Raw genomic sequence first — 21,602 nt, 5'->3', positions numbered from 1 at the left:
AACAACCCACAAATTTATATCCAATTTGTATATTACCGCTCATTACTTAAACCCACCGCGTACATAGTCTATCGTTTCTTGTCTATGTGCTGGGCAACGTTCGCCGTATTGACATTTCGGCGGACCGTCACTTAATGGACGACTGGTGGTACGGTTTGCATAAGGAATTAGCACGAATCGATCGCCAGCATAATTTCACGAATGTTTAAGCCAATCTCATATAGGATGACTGGAAATAACAGCAATCGCCCCAATCGCGAGTCGATTGACAGCCAATCAAAACTCTCTTTCAATATACATATAGCAAAAAGAGATACTCAAGCGTGCATCTCGATACTTTGCGATACAATAATAATGTTATAATTAATACTGTAATAATAGTAATTGAAATGTATAAAAATAAAAAGATTGTCCATCGTTTAAACAATCTTCCTTACCACGCAAAATTACACATTGCAATAATTGTAATTATTTTTGTTTAACAATACTCGGTTGCACCGATGTGTCAGTCTAAACTTAATTAAGTTCTCTGTTCGCACTAATTCGCAATCAGTTTTACACAAACCAGCCACAAAAATGAATCGTAAAAATAATCTCTATCGGAGAATAAGGAGCCGCCCTTTCAATGTCGGCCATTGTATAATAAAAATTGTCCGGAATATACTTATTTTTATCAGTAATATCAAAAATATGGAAAAATGGTCAACACATTAAATACAAATATATGTAAATATGTAATCAGGGAATAAATGTAACTTTTTAACAAATGAGTCTTGCTATGCAATAAACATTTGTTTTCCTACAACCGTATCTTCGTTAATTGTAACTAGTTACGAGTTTTTTTCTTATCTACATGCATGACTAGATCATAACACAAAACGTTCCAGCAATGTTGCAACATTCCTACCATTTATCTGGAATGTTAAAATGTTGCTGCAATATAATTTAAATGCTGCAATCATGTTAGAATACAGCAGCATGTCGTAATGTTGCTGCAATATAACTTGTCGCTGGAACGTAATTAAAATGTTGCAAAGTTGTTACAATATTGCTGAGATATTCTACGTTCAATGAAATATTCGATAGCATGCCGCAAGTAACTTACCGGTATCCATAGCCGATACAGTAAGTGTGTATTCTGGTACCATTTCCCTATCCAACGGACGAAGAAGAGATATATCGCCAGTGCTCGCGTTTATGCGGAATAGATCTGTGTCACCCTCCTTGAGGAAGTATCTCACTTGATCGTTGTACGGTGGAGTGTCCGCGTCATACGCTTTAACCTTTTAGAAGATATACAAAACTTTAATTTCAATTCATCTATCAAAATACATTCGATTTGCGTGTAAAACAGAATGAAACTTCGAGCCATTTTAATTATAATTAATATTTAAATTTTTTAATTATTATTTTGGAATTATCGTAAATAATTTCTTTAATTTGAATAATCGGTTTGATTCGACAAAAGGGCTTAAATATTAAGAATACTTCGAGCGCTTTACTCTTTGCGGTATTAATTACCTGTATCACAAAACCCCCACCCGGCGGCACCATATTCTCCATAACGTGCGCTAGATAGGGCGAATCAAGGAAGATCGGTGCATTGTCGTTGATGTCGAGCACGGTAATAGTAATTTGGGCTGTATCGCTGCGCGGCTCCTTTCCGACTTCCTCCGCGCAATCCTCGCTACGAATCATCAGATGGTACCGGGGTTTCCGTTCATAATTCAAGTTTTTCGCCACCCGAATCACGCCACTGTCCTCTGAGATCGTGAAGTCCCGATTGTCATCCCCCATTGCGATGCTGTAACGCACTCTGCCGTTCGCACCCTCGTCACGATCCATTGCCGATACCTGAGGCCAAACCAATAAAAAATGACGATTTATAATTTAAGCATATTGAGGGAGAGATAGAAAGAAGTAAAAGAACCATTTATTTCTATTCTAGCCCTCTAAGAATATAAAAGTAAGCAAAGGAAAAAAATGCAGTGAAGAATATACGATTTGTTTGACAAAATTAACAGCTTAAATAATGTATGAACAGAGAGAGAGAGAGAGAGAGAGAGAGAGAGAGAGAGAGAGACTTTGATATTAATTGTTCTACTTAACAGACATTTTTAACAATATTATATAACAATAATCGATTCTTTTTTATCGGATTCTGAAATGGACGTTCCGACTAATTTTATAATACACTCTCTTTCTCAGCAAATTAAGAACAATTTAAAGAAATCTTATTTCTTCGTTTACTCTTTTAAAGCATTAAAGTTCATCGCAATATCACTGACTTGAAGCACACTGGCACCGATGCTGGCGTTCTCGGCGATGGTGGCGAAGTACTGCCTGGGATCGAACACCGGTGAGTTGTCGTTTTCATCGAGCACCGTGACAGAAACAGTGGTCGATGATGATCTCGGCTGGTCGCCCCGATCTTTGGCGGTGACCTCCAGGTTGTAGTTGGATCTTTGCTCACGGTCTAACGATCCGGAGACACGCAGCATTCCGTCCGATAGGCCGAGGGTAAACGGTAGATTACTGTCGTCCCTCAATGAATACTCGACGTAACCGTTCCGACCCTCATCCCGATCGGCGGCTCTTATCGTCATCACTATCGTGTTGATCGGTGTGTTCTCCATTATTGTTACCTCCCTGGGCGACGTGAAATTCGGTGACATGTCATTCACGTCCAACAACATCACCGTCACCTGTGTCATTTCAATGAAGAATAATGTGTATTGTTTTAAAGCAGAGAGAAAAGGGGAATAATTGTCAACGCAATTTTCACTGTGCATAGTCTTAACTTAAATACCAGAGCTTTTTATTGAATGTGTGTTATTACATTTAAATATATCAAAAGAATTATGAGAAAACGAAAGTATTCTCTCTTACAATTAGAGCACTAGAAACTTTATAATAGAGTACGAAAAAGAAAAGTATATACACTTTCTCCTTGTGTATACATATTATCTCACTCTAACTTATAGGTAGTGTCTCTCACTTTTTAAATTTAATTAAAGTTATAAAATAAGGCAGTACACACATGAGATGTACACAGGAAAGAAGTATACACTTTTCTCTTTTATAAATTTTAACAAAATCTGTCGTGACCAGACTGTAAATCTCTAAAGCCCGATTGCATGAACGTTACTTTAATTTTAAGCGAAGCTCAAAACTCTCTCTTTCTCTCTTGTTTCAAGGAGAGACAAAAAAGGAAAGTTTTAAGCCTCGCTTATTAAAGTTAAAGTAACTCATTGGCGGTCACGACCTGAATTAATAAACAGTCGTGCAGCACAGAACGTATTAAAAAACTGAAAAATTCTTTTAAAACTTTTCCATTTATATAAAAACATCGTAGAAAAGTTCTTCAGATATTTTAGGATTCGTCAAACCTGCACTGTAGAGGACAACGGCCGCGCCGGTGGTAGTGGACTATCAGTAGCACTCAGCACCAGGTTGTAGATTGGCGTCCGCTCGCGATCGAGGGCTCGGCGTGTAAAGAGAGTACCGTTGTGAGCCATCCCAAAGTCACCGTCCTCGTCGCCGCCGGCGACGGCATAGACGACCCTACTATTGTCGCCAGAATCTAGATCCTGGGCTGTCACGGTGAGCACGGGCGTGCCGATGGTCGCGTTCTCCATAATGTCGGCCGCGTGCGGTCCAGCTTCAAAGATCGGTGCGTTGTCATTTAAATCGACCACGTTACAGTACACTGTCACGGTGGATGATAACACGGGCTCACCACCATCCATAGCCTCCACGACGAGGATGTAGTGCTGTACCTGTATATAATGCAAAGTAAAGTAGCTAAACGCGAGTCCAGATTTAATTATGTATAAAGAACATAACATTGCATCCCTCTCTGAGAAAAGCGTGACACAAATAAAAGTATAAAATTTCAGGAAAAAGGAAATATTTACCAATTAATTATTTACAACGGCATTTAACATAAATTAATCGTAAATTGCAAATTCCAAATTTACAAATAACGTAAATATTAATTTTATTATGGCGTTTTGTTATGAATCCCTAGAAACTGCCCTTATTTTAATTGATTCGGTGTATTATACACTTCAGGTTAACTATAAAGGAATTTATATTTTATTACTATTTATTTTATAGATTTAATAATAATAGTAACATTTAATACATATAAATTAGCGAGTTAAATTTATCTTTTATTAATAATTACACAGATACTAACTCGATTTAGTCGGTTTTTAAAAACGCTTCGAAAGAAAATTCTCTTTTTGCACAGAACAGTGAACAGTGTTCAGTACAAAGAAATTACAAAAGACAATGAACTATCATCTTTGTAACTTTCTCTGTAATAGATCCTTAAGAACCGTATTTAACCGTTTTGCAAAGACTATAATGTTTATTCGGCACCGTGCTATTTCTTTGTTTCCAATGCATTACGCATACACACGCGCGTGTATGCACGTATTTCATGGCTCCGTAATGATGTTGGCGTGTATCTAAAAGGGCATTACGTTGATGAAGGGTTCTATAAGCTACCCTTATCCCGTACCTCTCGCTTACGCTTTTCTTCTTTCGTTTTCTTCTCGATAGGAACTGCATCAACACGCATCCGCTCTATCATAAAGCGCAAAACAGTGGCGTAGCCAATGGCTGGCACAAAAATGAGCATCAATCATATTACTGCATTGATATTAATGTCGCCATTGACGATCAACGTAAAAACATCAACATATAATTTACAAAAAATAAAACTAAATGAAGATTTAAGAGAACAGAACGTGCACTTCACGTATATATATATGAACACAGAAAGAACAGTGTTGAAATATCTAAAAATTTAGTTAGATGTATCTAGTTCTGAAAATAATTTTATTTAAAATAACAACATGGGACGCTAAAACTGTTCGCTAGAATTTTAACCCACATTATCATTTCTGTTCTCTTCATTTAGTTTTATGTTCTTTAAAAGAATAATATATGATTGATAATACTTATTTCTGTGTCAACCGTTGGTACATGTATAGATATATTCATTTTGAAACAAATGTGAAAACATATATATCTGACGAAGAAAAAGATTGCAAATATTTCTGCACAAGCAAAGAGCTGTTGTTTTTCTTTGATTAGGAAATAATTGCTTGATAACTATAATTTTTGTATCTGAGCGTTTTTATTTGAAAAAATAGATACTTTTCTTTTAACCGGAAAAGAATAATAATACAATATTCTCTTGCGTATTCAACTATTCTCCCTGGATATATTCTATTTGAGTTTGCATTGCAAGTTTCCCCATTTCGCAAAGTTTTAAAATTTCGTTTACGCTACTGGCTACGGTCTACGAAGTGTGTTCTCCCGAAAGTATGGCTAAGTATGGCTTGTCTCCGAAATGTAGCATAGAACGGACCGTCCATTAAAGACTGTCTGTTCATCGATCTGTCCGACTGTTATAGCGTTAAACCCTAAATTCTAGCGTTGCCCATCGCTCCGGGTAATATAATAGGTGAGCTCAGATCCTTGAATGTAGAGGCGTGTTCATGGTTATAATCGCTGCCCGCGGCATTCGACGTGTTTTAATGTTGCACGCGTGCGTATTTCAGTTCTAAGAGACTGATCGGAACGGAACTTCATCTCGACAGGTCGCCGTTAACCCCATCGTATCCAACGACTGTTATGATGGACATATCTATAGCGATACGTAAACATATGGCATCAGAATCATCCACCATTATCGTTCCAGTTCATGAGCATGCTCTGCTGGGTTATGACTGCGATCATTTAATAGCGTCTTTTTACGTGGAATAATAAATAGAGAACGGACAAGTCATGGTTATGTATATGTAGAAAGAGAATCGCTGAGAAATCAAAGAAGAAGTCCAAGTCTCTTGATGCCGAAAGACTGACTTCATTTGCGTTAATATTTCGCTCGTGGTCTGCCAAAACCGTCGAAGAATTCCATGTGAATTTATAATATAAGCTCTTCATAATTGCGGAGAGAGAGACTGAAGCAAAATTCAAATATTTGGTATATCCGTGATGCCGAGACGAAAGTTTGAACGTCAAATATATCGTAAAATTTCTTACAAACTATTTATATAATCATGAGAAAAAAATGTGCCTCATGAAAAATTCAAATTTTTCCGTTAATAAATAAGGACCAATCCAGAAGAGTTGAAATTTCGAAGTAATCGTCACATCTGACTTTAATTTATTGACGATATAACTTCATTTGCGTTACTATTTCGCTCATGGTCCGCTAAAGCTAACCCGTCGAAAAGTTCCATGTGGATTCATGAACTATTCATAATCGAGGTGAGATTCATACAAAATTCAAATTTTTCTGTCAGTATAAATAAGAACTTCGATACACTCCCAATAGACTAAGGTCAATGTGACGCTACAAATTCGAAGCATTCTTGAGTGGTCAATTAGTAAAATTCCTTCTTTTGATTACTTCTGATTGGTCGATCAAATGTTTCAAAGTGTTTGTAGGGTGAGATATTGACCGCACCCAGCATCAGAACAGCGACGATCATCGCCATTGATGACTTCATACGATGAAGTTCTTTATTATTGAACGTGACACGTGTGGACTCCTATTCCAGTACCAACCTGCTCATAGTCGAGGCTCGCGGTGAGCGTGAACACGCCGGTGCTTGGATTCAATGAGAAAACGTCGTTTGCCCAGTCGGAGATGAGCACGTAGCTCAAATGGCTGTTGGGCCCCTCGGCGTCGGCGTCCGTCGCGACGACCTGACCGACGCGGCTGCCTCTTGGCACGTTCTCCGGAACGTCGAACGAGTAGGCCGTGCTCTGGAAGGTCGGCGCGTTGTCGTTGGTGTCGGTGACCTGAGAACAGCAGTTTGTCAGATTCTCTATTAGCACAGTATAATGTAAGGCACGGCGTGTTACGATTACGTTTGCACAGAGAGAACTGCTTTACTGAAGTATATTTGCTAAAGTACATTTTAGCTGGATAAACGGGAAGACCATCGATTGCTTATCACGTTTGAATTATATAATTACATTGATGATTTGACAAAATTATTTTTAGACCTGTATTTCGTTAAATTTTCAGATATTTCAACACAATCGTCTCCTTTTCATCGCAGCATCTTTATACTGCCACGTAAATAAATTTATGTATAATCTATAATTTTCTTTAAATTCTCTGTAATATAAATATTTTTTTTATATAAAATACTGTATAATAAAAAGTTTTATCCTCTTTAAATGTTTGCATATATAAGATTTAAATAATTTTTCTTTATTTTGTAATATTAGATGGTATTCTATTTTCTTGCACGCGTTCGACGAAAACCCTTTATCTAATATTTAAACACCATTCTAAGGGTTAGGTGCTCACTTCCCTTCCGAGAATTTCTCCGCGAGAGCTTTTTTTCTTCAAAGCCGTTTCAAAGGACGCCATAGTGAGTTGCTTTCATTACGCACGTTCCCCCTCGCGTTTAATAAAAGCAGCAGAAAAGATTTTACAGCGCGCACCTCTCGTGTCCCGCGCGCCTTCTTAATAGACCCGGAAGCCAGGTACGCGCGATCTTAAAATAAACACTCGGAGAATAAAATCGGCTCAAATGGCGCGCACTCGACGTCATTCTTGGATAAACACCGTCGCCACCGGAAATATTCACGCCGCGCTGCGCTCACTTCATTCGCCTTCGAATTATTGTGCTACCTCGCTCCCTTGTACAGTAGTCCCGGCGCGAGAAAACATTCTCAGGACCCGCAGGCTATTTATCCATGTAACAATGGCGCTCATTGTGATCGATCGTCGTAGCAGCGCGGTGAAACGCGCGACGGAAAAAGATGGCCCTCGCTCGATTGAGGGCGAGAATAAATAGCGCTGATAAACACCATTTTCATCACGTGTAACGCTCTTTTTAATGTTTTTTTCACCACTTTTTTACGATTCTACTATTTTTTGTTGAAAAAAATGCTCGAAAAAAACACACGCATACAACACACACGCATAAATTTCTCTGCAGTAATTCTGCAATCATTAGTTCGACAATCGATTAATCTTTCTTAACATGTAACGTCACATAAATGTTTCCCGAAGCTACTATTTATATTGAATGATAATTAAGACATTTAAAATATGTAAATAAATATAGAAAAAATATTATAGAATGCAATGTATTTGATAGAAAAAATCAAGAGAGGTAATTTTACAAATGATTTAATATAATCGGTTGTTTCGTTATTTCACGTGATTTCTACGCGACACTATGATGCCATCAGTTACTTTTTTTATAGCTTGAAAACACTGCACGAAACCAAAAACGAACGGGTAGAATTTACATTTTTTCCGTGAATTTACATTTTTCGCGCATTTGTCAAACTAAAAGAAGTAGCGACTCCACTCCGCCTCTCTCTTTTTCTTTCCATTCTACTCTTGTTTGCCGAAAACGTGAACGTGCAATAACTTAAACAACAAATAGTACATTAATCTCGTGTACACATCTAAATTATCAGTCAGATATGTAAATTACATTACGTGGCGGTTGTGTTCGCGGCTACTAACGAGCGCTGACTCTAATATGATTTAATTTATCTCTTAGTAAACCGAATCTAAGTTAAACGATGAGATTTTCGCGTGTTATCTCTTGCTGTCATGCTAAAAGATCTGCAGAATATATATAATTCCACGGCGATATTAGTGAAATATGATTTTAATTGTATTAATTATTCTGTTTTAATTGACTTCTGTTTTAAGCGACACTCTCTGTCGCTGTAGAGACTCGTAATAAAAAGAGAACATATTATTAAAAGTTTACATTTTAAGTTTATATTTGAAAACAATCGAATCCACCAATGAGTTACGATTAAAAATATGAATTAATGTTGTATTTTATTTTACATTACAAATATTATACACCATGTCTTTATATCATTAGAAGCGTATAAAAAAATTAACTAATAATTGTCTAAAAACTAGAAAGATTTATTATCTAATCAATTATTTATAAAATTAAAAAATTTAAAATCAAATTACATTTAACAAGTAAAAAAACGATACAAGTAACCTTTTCTGTTGTATAATAATTAACGCGATTTGCAATAGTTGTTTAAATTAAACTTTCTATTTTAGTGTGTATAAAGATCAACTACATTTAAATCGTTATTAACATCTCGCGTATAGAAAATTAATGTGATTACAAGATAATATACCAGATTAATACATCTTCCTAGACGTAAAGCTTGAGCGTGCTCAAAACATTTCCAAGTTTTCCGCGGGGACGCGCAGTGCGATAGAATGAAGTGGTGCACGGTTTGATTAAGGAGGGCTCGGAGACGTTTGCAAAAAGTGACGGTGTCCCGAGACGACAGTGGATGACGAGGAGCCAGCGAGAAGGAGGGAGAAGACGAAGAAAAAGGGACGGGTTGCGAGAGAGGTTGGGCAAGAGACGCTTTGAGTCGCGGTGAAGGACCGAGGGATGACAGGGGGTACCTGACGGGGCCCAGATTCCGCGAGCGAAGCATGTATATAGATCGTGAGCGACAACACACGCTCTTGCCAATGTTGTTTAAATATGTGTGTATATATGTGTGGGTGTAATTATATTCATATACAATTATACACACACACACACACACACACACAATTATGGATTACACATTTATAACGCACAGAGAAACAGCAATCGGTCTCGTTTCTCTCGGATGATAAACGTCATCCTACAATCTTGGGCCGATATTCTTAGTCGAGTCTTATATTCAAGACAGTTTTAACATGTCATGAACCAATTAAAGAGCTATATTAGCATTTTAAAATATTATTTCAGACGGTCTTAAAATAATAACGGATCACTGGCCTTAATCTAATTATACGATAATATTTGAATGTGGGAAAAGAAAATAATAAACTTTGCACATTTAGTCGCGAATATCGATCAACTTCGCAAAGTCTTATTAAATAAATGGTCCAATAAATAATGATACGATAAACAAATGCATTTCTTAACAAATATTAAAAACTTAAAAAAGTCATTTTCTATTTAATTGGTTTATAAATTAAGAATAAACTAGAACTTCTTAAATCTCAGTCGATAGAATTTTATTTATAACTAAATATGATACATAATTGTATATTATATTAGTCACCTTGGTGTTTAGTTCACAAATATGACAAAGTGACAGGTAGAAAGCATAAGAGGACATTTCAGAAACTTATAGTCTCTTCAAACTCCGCTTTTACATAAATTATTTCTATAAATAATTGTACTTCCTAAATAAGGAAATATTCCAATTTAATATGTGCATGTTATTCCGACAACGCCATTTTATTCTATCATATTCTAATTTATCCGCGATTTCAAGCGAGAACGATTTAACGAGAAGAGGAAAACAGGAGGAAGAATAGAAGAGAGTGAAGTAGAAAAAAAAAGGGAGAGGTTGTCTAAGGGATCGACCAGGAAGGTCGATCGAGGAAGACATGGTTAAAGTTAGCGAGTGGAGAACGCAAGATAGGAACAGAGCTAAGGAAGAAGATAGGGAACAAGATAGGACATGGGGAACCAGATAGAAGAGGCCAAAAGGGGCAAATTCCGCAACGGTTAACCAATACAGAGCAGTCCGCTTTCATGGAGCCCCGAAACTGTCGAGATATATGACCGGATCTAACATTCGTCTTCTATTTCGTTTTTTCTCCCTTCTCTATCTTTGGAACAGTCAACGCGAACACGCGGCGGCTAAAGCGAAGCCTTTAAAAAGAATTTCAGCCATTACACATCATAAGGATAATTCTTGCGATTGTCTCCGATGAGGTCCCGGCGCGGCCGGCCGGGTGCCGGTGGTCGGGGTTCCTCTTTAGGCTTCGTTAGACGACCGGCCCCAGAACCAACTCTCGTTTTTTATCGCCACGAAACGTTTCGACCGAGCCGAGTAATGAATTATAAGGCGGGACGCGCGATACACTCCGCGCGTCACCAAGCACACCTCGCAATAGCACGCGCCTAGGGATCGTTATAAAGGAGTGCTGAATGACTATTGTAGATACTTTTCGACTGATTTAGGTGCTGCTGATGCTCGAGGTAAGAGATAATCTTATTAAATAAAATATAATTTTAGAATACACACATATTTTTGTCTAGACCGTACTCTGCAGAATCTTTGGAGTGAAATCTATAATTGTAAAGAGTGACAAAGAATGACGATTGAACCAGTGTTGAAAAAGAATGTCTCGATTGTCAATTTTTAAGAGTGACATTCTATTTATTTTATTCTTTAGAATTAAATTCCATTTCAGAGATTTTAGAGAGTATTAGATTGATTTTTACCAACCTATAGAGAACATTTAAAGATGTAGTCTCATTGGCTTGAAATTCTGATTGAAATCTCGAGATTTTTACGATAGTCAACACTATTCATCATACCTCTCTTTCTCTCTCTATATCTGTCTATATTTATCTCGCGCCGATATTCTGACACAACCAATTCATACACGGGTCAATTTTTCTTGCGGCATTTCACAATCACGTAGAAACGAATTCGATCTTTCTCACTGAGAGAGGAACGGGTGTGCCATTGTTGCATGCACGTGCAGAGCGAGTGTGTGAGCAATCCGCGTGGCGGGTCGCCAGGCAATCGTAGATTTATCTTCCGAGTGATGCCTGCGCGGGTACGCAATAGCGCAACATTGTTCTGCTCGAGATCGCTCGTTACGATAGACAGCGCTGACTTATGCGTACGGCATTATAACCGTACACCCCGACTTTTCTCGCCCCGCCGGCGTTTTCGCCTGATTACCGGCCATTAATTGAAAAATATCAGATCCGTCCGCGACCCTTTACCCACGCCCTACGAAACGGCCTAGCATGTAGCGCGAAGCTTGCACGGTTAATTTTCAATTTACAAGTACAAATCTTGTTCATCGGTTTAAAGCGGCATCGCTAGATTTTTCTCTCATCGCGAAAAAAAAAAAACCAACTTATTTTTGTAGTCTATTCTGAAAAAGAAGTTCCTTCTCGTAAACAAGTATATTTATTCTCGAATTAAATTCAGGAATTTTCCGTGAGAATATCTGTTTAGGTTAAATATCTAATTGTAAAGCAAAAGAAAATATATATCTACACTATTAGATAGAACAAATTTCTTTTCCTATAGACTGGGTAAATTTTACCCTACACCGTGTCGTGTTGTCTGGCTCGATTCCGTTAGAGATTGATTGCCTTTAAATTGACCGGTAATTGGTCTCGCAGTAATAACGATATCCCGTATAAGTACACTCATAAATTAATTCATCGCTGTAGTTACTTAGCTTCCCTCTCCCTCTCTCTCTCTCTCTCTTCCTCTCGATTCTTCATCCTGCAGGACGATTCGTTATTCGCGCAACGATCCTTCGAGCAAGGAGAAATTAGCCAACGTCACCGAGTTCGTTTGTCTGTACGACGACCAAATTCCATCACGAGCACCGGCTTATTATTTAACTACGAAGAGAGAATCGTTGATATGAAGCAATAGGTTACAGTTATAGTAGGAAGTTGTCGACGACCTTTCGGCACGGGGACGTGTCTAATGCATTATCGACTTGACCCCTCGCTCGCACTGAGCATTCCAATACTCGGGAACAATCGTCTGCTCTTCGTACTGGTGAATAACAGTTCGCCTCTCCTCTTCTACCAATGGCCACAAATGTCATTTTCGATATTTTAAGACGCTTTTAGTAAGAATGGCTGCTTTGCACTCTCATGAGGCTTCAGTTGGTTTAATTATTTATTCTGCTTTAGCGAAAAAAATCGACGCGACTGATCTACATCGCAAGAATGAAATTTTACCAAAGATAGATTATGATTATAAAAGCAGCACATATACGTGAGAAAATGATCAACGTGAAGATCGTAAAATATAAGATATCATCAATACTGTCGCTCGTATATGGACGGAGAAAAAATCTGACGCAGTATATTAAAATTAAGATGTCTAATAAATATTTCATCAACTATAATATAGACAGTAAAGATTCCTATTAAGAATATTCGTATAGCAAGATTTTCCTAATTTATCATAATAAAATTTGATAATATTAAACACTTCTGATAACATGCAATCAATCATAATAGCCATCCTGTTCTTTATACTTTTTATCTTACATGAAGAAAATATTGTAATAAAAATACGCTTTTGTTATTTCAAAATACTACCGCAACAAAATTTAATATTTTTATTAGACAATATATATTCATATTTTACAAAAAAATTGTAAATTTATTTAAATATTATAATAAAATATATAATATTAAAACAATTGTTTTAGAATTTAAATGATATCTTACGTATACAATCTAAGCAATTAATTATTTTTAAACAAATTACTGGTACTACTATGACTTTAACTTTTAAAAATAACAAAAACCAAATTATTAAGTTCCAATAAAGCTACAAAAACGTTATAGATACAATATATAACTTAGTATTTACATAATATTTTTGTTATAAAAGAAATACGTTTGATTGTCTATCAATTTCTTTATTATAATTAAAATATAATTGATGGTCCATCTTTCACATGATTGTAGTCCAACTTTACAACGTAATGTTGTAAAGAGAAATATATATTTTTTTACGTAATTTATTTTCTCCGTGTAGAAAATGTATCTCTTAACACGCCACGTCGCTCAAGTCTCGCACTCTCACCTGTATATGAAGCACGATGTCCCGGTGTTGCAGACCATCGTCGGCGCGCACCTTGAGCACGTATCTCTCCTTCGTCTCCCTGTCGAGAGACTCGGCGAGGCTCAGCTGGCCGGTGGTCGGATGCAGTTTAAATTGGCCCTGCGTCTCATCGTTGTCCGCGGACTCGCCGCGATCGCCAGGATGATTCGGCACCAGGGTGTAAGTCAGAGTACCGATGGTATCCGGATCGTCGGCCTTGAGAACCGTGATGACGGTATTGGGCGGCGCCTCTTCGGAGATATTAAATTTCCACGGGCCTGAGCTCCACGTTGGTGCCACGTCGTTCTTGTCCAGCACCGTCACGCGTACCTGCCGCAGGAAAAAGGTATGACGATTAGAAGTGGCTCGCTGGCGGGGTCATCGGTCATTCCGGTCAGATCGGATCCAATCGGATTGAGTCGTCAATGACTCGACGGTACCGACGGTATTGTCAGATGGAGAGGAATGTTCGGGAAACGTTACCATGGGAAAGTCTCGTGGTTTCAATCAAAACGATCTGGGTCGCAAGATCGATTATCTCGATCACCGTAAAAATTCCCGGTTATATAATTAAAACTTTTGGTGCGATACTATTACGGTAAAAAAAAATGAAAAAGTAAAATTAATTTCACCTCGTAATTCCTATTATAGACATTGAAACAGATATAGAGATACCATAGATTTATTTTAGTTACGTTATAAGTAATACACAAAATAAGAAGTTTAAATTAATACGTATTGATTATTGCACATATTATAAATTATGGCGCATTTATATAATTGTTTCGTTGTCACTACAAAAAATATAATAATTTATTATTTATGTATTATAACACTATTTTCCTAATACTTGAAATTCTTCTCATTCCAACAACAAATGTCATTGCTTATCATTCTAATAATAAGTATTATTTGTTCATTATTTTTTGGATCGAGAGCACGTAATAATATGTGACGAAAAAGGAATTCACAGCTGAGTGTCTGATACATTTTCAAGGCAAGATTTATGTAACAACTACATATATACAGATCGAGCACAAGAGAAAAGTAAGAACTTAATTTTGAAATACGTCGAGAGCCATATATTCGATACATGAATTTGCGACGATTTGGCTAACGCCAGAGACGTAATTATGTGTAAAGCCGAAGGGAACATACGAAGGCCGTTGCGGAGTCGAAGTCACGGTATGCATGCGAAGACTCGTGAGAAAGTTAGTTTTTCGATCCCGCTCGTGCATGTCTCATTTCATTAAATTCTCAGTCACGTCAGCAGCTCCAAGGTTTATATGCGACTACCAGCAGCCAGTATATCGAAAACGGCGAGAAGGAAACGGTAAACTATTGGAAAAGCATAATACGGGAATAACAGTACCGAAGTGATAAATCAATTGCTCTGTGTATTTAATCGCGCTAAACTATCCTATATGTACGAATATCGTGTCTATTCTTCCTAATGTATCATTCGCGTTCGTACAGAGACGAAATTAAATATAGTGAAGAGACACTTATAATTTTCGATATGGAAAAAAATATATATATGTATGTAAATAAAACGCGATTTAATACACATATATGAATATACTCGACGGCTACAAAATGTAATTAAAATAAAAATTTTATGCATATCTTGTAAACATAAGTCACACGTATAACATAACTTTGTTTATATACTCTTACATAAATATAATTATATATTTTTGTAAATATAATTAATAGTTATATATGTGTTCAAACTTATATATTTATATGATAAAATTCTTATTAAAAATATTATGTACACGCGTGCCTCGAAAGAACCGCTTCACATACAATAGCTACATCAGCAACGAATCCACCGCTGCTCATCGTATAAATTCATAAATTGGGATATCAATGATGCAGACAGTTTAAACGCCTACAGAGGGTCCCTAATCCCGATATTTACGTAATTGATGAAACGCGTCTCGATATACCTATCAGCGTACCATTGGCGGAATCGATGGACTCGATTAAAATACTTTCTCGCGTGAGTCATCTCTTTCACGGAAGAGAGGTGCAAATTGTTTTTCTTTTACGGCCACTCGACGTAGAGGGTAACCTCGGCGCCGTGGTAATCCTTGTGTACACATAATCCGGACCGACGAATACGCGGACATTTCTCAGGTAGGAAGCTTAAGCTTTTATATAACGGGCGATCCGCGAAGGCGCGCATCTGTCTTCCCAGTAATTAGTCGAACCCTCCCCTGTCATTGATGAAGTGGTTACCATCGATTATATTGCTCTCGGATATCTAGGCGCGCCTACATGGTCGTCGCCGATGAAACAACGTTTCGGAATGACGAAACAAAAGTCGAGAGACCCTCGGAGTCGGGCTCGAGCCGAGTAGCGGATTAAGCGAAAATAAATAGTCGCGTTCCCCTGGTGCCTACCGCCGCCGCCGCCGCCATAAATCGCCGTGTAACCCAGATGCACCGAGCTCGGATGAATGTATAACTTACGCAACTTATATGCACGCGAGGCTCGACGCGTGTCGCGCTCGTAGGCGATCCTAGTCGGCGATCGATATCATTCGCATGTTATTAGAGTTACGCCATCCTACAGCTTTCAATTGAATGTAAGAGAAACAGACTTTATAATGTGAAAGATGAATTATGTATTGTTTATAGTCAATGAAATAAAAAAGCAAAACTCAGGAACCTCACGGCGACGGTTCTGCCCTTTTTCTATTGAATACTTATAATAATGAACAAAGAGTTTCTTTCCGCAAAAATTTTTATATCTTTATACCAAATATGTTGGCGGATTAATGGTCGAATAACACGAATAGTTTATTCACCGGATATCACGCTTCCGGATTCTACCTTTTTTTTTTCTAGGATAAATATACGTATATCTTCCTCGACAAATCCGATGTTAAATCGATGATTATTATGGGTCGACATTACTGCCAAAAATCGACGCGATAAGAGATATCGATAACAAGGTGGGTCCCGGGCCTCGTTCGCCTAATGTATTCACTTGTACACGCAGAGCGAGGTATACCGACGCTGTTCGACGAGGTAAATTTATGCAAAGTCTGTCGGAGCGGGTCGACCACGTCGTCGTCGGTAATTATAGGTGGACCCTGCTATATCGTCATTAATAGTGGCTATCGACAGTCCCGTGTTAAATGGCCGCGACGTATCTTAACTTCCCGACATAGTTCACACGATCCGTAAGATTGGCCTTATCTCGTAATGGTGCGATAACGGCACTGATTGTTGCGTGAACGGTCTACCACCCATGCATGATGCTCGCGTTAAGCGAACCGAGCCACTTATCTCAGGCAGGCGAAAATACCTGTGTCCCGTGAATAACGCGCCTTTTTACGGGCTTTGTGATTTCCCTCGATTAATTATATTCCTCGTTTCTTAATTTTATAACTGGTTTTTAAAAGTCATTAAGAAGAAAATCGATCGTTCAGCCGGAGATATCAATCACCTCGAGCGAAAGTTTCGTATCGTTCAGTGAATAAAATTACTGATTTTATCTTGCACTTTTTATTCGAATCACATTTCGAATCATATTTATCATGTTATAAAATTATATACAATTTATATTAAATATATATGTATTTATAGTAATTTAAAACAAAAAATATTTATTTATTACAGATTATACAATAAGTAATAAATAAATTCGTTATGTTTTTTACTCGCATATTATTATTTGTTAAGCAAACAGACATTTTGTTATATTGTATATAAATTATTCAATAAACATGTAAGATTCTAAAAGAGGCAATAATTCATTTAAATTTACTACTCTAATTTGTCAGAGTGAGATTAATTTTTTTATTGCTGTAACTTTTGCAAACCCGGCATTTCAGACCGATTGCATCAACGCCAACCACATGACAGTAATCCTGATTAACTCATCTTCTCTGTCTCTTATAAGCACAAATTCAAGAAAGATTATAATTCTAGCATTCTCGCTAATTTTGAGTTAATTAATGCAGAACGTCGGGATGTGTAACGCAAATTTGAGACTAATTACGTCAACGCTGCTCATTTTTCTCGTCTTGTCTTTCTCTCTCTCACTTTGACACCATTAATCTTTTAAATGTCTCGATGACAAGTTTTGTCTATTATCTACAATATAAACCGTCAAATTCGCAAAAAGGATCACGTATTTAAAAGACAATTTTTTTGTCTTAGCACACAAAAATTTCGACGTAACACGTAGTTATTTCTTGAGTTTACGAAACTCAGGTTTATAGGATAATATAGTCTACGCGCAGTCTATCGAGGACGATGTTTTCTGCGTCGGCACGCGGCGTTGAAATCACCGTGTGCAGTATATCGAAAACAGCACCGAGCGAAACTTCCTCGATCTCTCGAGACTTCGGCTTCAGCCGCAATCAATTCGCACGTTATGCGATCTCTCTTCCTCTCTCTCTCCTTCTTTCGTTGTTGTCACCATAAGAGCGGCCGCGACACTTGGTGTCATCGTCGCGAGCGAGCGGAAACAACGAGCAACGAGCGAGGCAACGGCAACAATAAGCAGACAAATCAGTGCGGTCATATAGCTGTCTCTCGGCTACAATCCCACCCCCTTTCTCCATTCTCTTCTCTATATATACATACTCTATCTCTCTCACTTACTCTCTTCCTCTTCCGCTCCTTGTCTCTCGTTTCTCGCTCTATACTCCTTCGATGCGGCGCAAGAGCGCGGTATATGGGCGGTAAGAAACGCCCGGAGAAGAGCATTCGGAGTGCAAGGAAAGATGGTATCTGCGTCAGCGCGGTCGGGGATCAGCGGATCGGATCGAGTCGCTCAGCGGGGGTTTCTTTGGGTCATGCACGAAGTGAGTCCCATTCTTCTGGGGCCCGCTCCTCTGCCCCGCCTCGCGCCGCCGCGCCGCTCCTGGGTCCGCCAGCTTGGCCCGAGGCCCCGCACGCCCCTCTACGTTCCACCTCCCCTTGTCCCGCTACGTGGTCGAAGCATGCATCGTACAGGCCGATACTCCTTGGCTCGAGAGCGCTCGGTCCCCGTCCCTTTTACCGAACGAGGTCTTATGGATTCTCTATGAGGGGTCGAACCACTGACATCGACCGATTAATAACGTGTCTTCGTGGGGGCTCGCATGGCCCACGACGATGACGACGACGATCCAGACGACTTACGTGTCTTACCGAGAACTTAAAGGGTATACATCGTAATTCTGCGTATAACGATCGGAGACAATAAGATACGTATCTACTAATAGTCGCTTTTCTTCCTGCGTTTCCCCGTACGACATATATAGAGAGAAATCCAAGAGAATCAAAGATGGAAAATATATACGCATAAAGAGTACAAGCGGAAGATGTTATCTGCAAAGCTCGAATCGATGCTCCTCTCGAGAGTTCCTCGCCTACGGCTTGAGATTCCGATTTGGAAGATTAGTCTCAAATAAATTTCAGCTGAAATAAGTCTCCTTAAGGAAAGCGCATCGCCTCATATTTTTCACTCGATTTTATTGCAACTTCGTTATCTGACTAAAGTGATATATGTAACGAGTACTGTATTATATAAAAGCTGCTCGAGATATTATGGCAAGCAATTACAAAGTGGTCGATGATAACAGATGCTTCAAATATGTTTACACTCGAATAAAACCGATGCGGTAACTCCGTTTTCTTTTTATCATACGCCACGCAATGCTAAGATCGCTCATGCTTGCATACTTGCGCATAACGAGCAGTAATTATCGAGAGTTAGAGATTCGTAAATCGAAGACGCGTACCATAACCGGCGCGATTATCGCGCGATTTTCCGCTTCCCGCATGGCCGCCCCGCTCGCGTGGAATTTCAAATTCCGCGATGTGTATCTGCTAATGGCTGCTTTACGCCTCGCGGTTACTGGCCGCATTCGTGAGCGACGAGAGCGTGCAGTTGCAACTATGTAGCCGTTATTGCAATGTAATTATTACCCGGTTATTACGTGCGCGCGCGCAGGCGCATGTTCCCCGCATCACCGTGCAGGGTCTCACACAATCGAGAGATCGTAGTTTTTTAATTAATTAATTAAGCCATTTCCCGAGAACGTTTTAATGAATTCCTCGACGCCGTTTGTTTATGAGCTCCGGAACCGCGAACTGGTTCCGATCTCAGTATCAAGTATTCGAGTTAATTCTGAATTCGTAATTCTGAGCGCATAATTCACTTCTCCGCTCGTGTCACTGTTGGAATTATGTGTGAATGCACGAGATAGAAGGGATTCTTGACGTCTCTGCCTTCTCCTCCTTCTCTTCGCACGTACAATTACGTAGAGATGACTTACGACGAAATCAAATTTTCTTATCTTAGAAGTAAAAGGTATACTGAACAATTTGCAAACGACATAATGCGGACGAATATCGTAGTAGATAATTGACAATAGATCTGTAAGTCGTTCACGATTTAATCCAGACAACACGCATGTCCAAAAACGAGACATCTTAAAGCCGCCTAAGAAAGCGTCTTAAAAAAGATGTTTGTAAAAAAAAATATCTAAGACATATTCAGTATGCCTTATGTCCCAATATGAACCTTTCACTGTCTGGGAGTACGCGATTTTCTTGTAATAATATTCATGAATATTCGCTTAATCCGACATATCTGCTCTAGGAATTAAAATTAAAAATAGCCAGCACAATTTGAAACTGGAATTTTCAGGCGAAACTTGTACCGGTCGTGTTTATCGAATGGAATGCTATCGCTTCGCTATGAGGGGTCGACGTCGCCCAATTAATAATCGACTACATCGTGGGAGCCATGCGCCAGGTCGAGGACCTTAAGGACATTTTATGACTCGATACATATAATAAATGCGAAATAACTGAACGTCTATATATTTATACATTTTTTTCAAAAAGGGATTTTCTCAGAAACAAGGCTTCGTCACAAAAAGAATATATAATTCTATATAGAAATATGTTTTTAATTTATTACAAGATATTTCTCACATCTGTTGGCAAATTTGAATAATTATTCCTGGTAATTTTAATTATTTTTTACAGTATATTTTAGATATCTACAAACACAGATATACATTCATTGAATATAGGAAATCAAAAAGACAGAATTAACTCGTTAAACGCAAATTAAGTGGAATGCTAATTAATTAAACTCTACGAGCTTCAAATAATCCAGAATCAGTACAATATTTATACGTTATCGTATACAATTCTCCAATTCCGAATCTAATTCAATTAATAGCTCGTTTAGCGCTCTTTATCGTGCGATGCTACCCTATTTCTCATCGATTTTTTACAAACAGTGCGTCGACAAAAGCGTAAAGTAAGAATTATGAAAGATAACTTCTTGTCGCGGTGCAAATAACGGACGCGTAAGCTGCTGATGGGAAAACTTAATTACGCCACTTTCGTCGTTCATTCCGAGCTAAGCCGGGCGGCGCGGTAATAGTTTCATCGGAGCGAAATATATTTTCCGCGAGGGAGAGAGAGAGAGAAAGGAAGTCGAAGCACACCGGCATTCCACGGCTTAATAACGACCCACGCCGCCACTGCCACGGATTCCGTAGGCCGCTCAAAGGGCGTACTGTAATTTCGTGTAACGGCTGCGCGCGCGGAGACAATAAGATACATATCCGCGGTGTGCTTAGGACGGCTTTGTTTCCTCATCCACCACGAACACTGTCGCTTCAACGGCAGACGCTACGAGACATCGTGGCCACTGCCAGAGATCGACATCGCGCGCTTCGTATAATAATAATATCCGATGCATGCCATAGGAGCCACGGCGAACTGTTCCCATCAATTGTTAATAGCTCTCCCCGTCGTATCGCTTGTACGAAGTGTCCCGGGATGCCCGACCGACGTTCCCGTTCACGAAGACTTGGAGCAACTTGAAAGAGTCTCCTCGTGACGAGGATATCGAGACCTGTCGCGGCTGAAGCGTTCGGCGATTTAATCTTCGGGAGAGAAAAAGTAGGAAGGTCGGGGGGGGGGGGG

General features: G+C 38.8%; 1 protein-coding gene across 1 annotated transcript in view; it reads right to left on the bottom strand.

The window, feature by feature from the left end:
* The window catches only part of ft (cadherin-related tumor suppressor fat), a 103,404-nt gene that overhangs the window by 15,594 nt on the left and 66,208 nt on the right, over positions 1-21,602 (bottom strand). The window contains exons 2-7 of the mRNA XM_018551739.1: positions 13,630-13,977; positions 6,589-6,825; positions 3,390-3,779; positions 2,289-2,705; positions 1,522-1,854; positions 1,106-1,283 (exon numbers count right to left, since the gene is read on the bottom strand). Of these exons, the coding sequence (XP_018407241.1) occupies positions 1,106-1,283; positions 1,522-1,854; positions 2,289-2,705; positions 3,390-3,779; positions 6,589-6,825; positions 13,630-13,977 (1,903 nt within the window). The remainder of the gene's footprint in view (positions 1-1,105; positions 1,284-1,521; positions 1,855-2,288; positions 2,706-3,389; positions 3,780-6,588; positions 6,826-13,629; positions 13,978-21,602) is intronic.

Source organism: Cyphomyrmex costatus, unplaced genomic scaffold, assembly GCF_001594065.2.
Source record: "Cyphomyrmex costatus isolate MS0001 unplaced genomic scaffold, Ccosl1.0 scaffold146, whole genome shotgun sequence".
NCBI lineage: Eukaryota > Metazoa > Arthropoda > Insecta > Hymenoptera > Formicidae > Cyphomyrmex > Cyphomyrmex costatus.
This window is presented reverse-complemented; position numbering and strand designations above follow the sequence as displayed.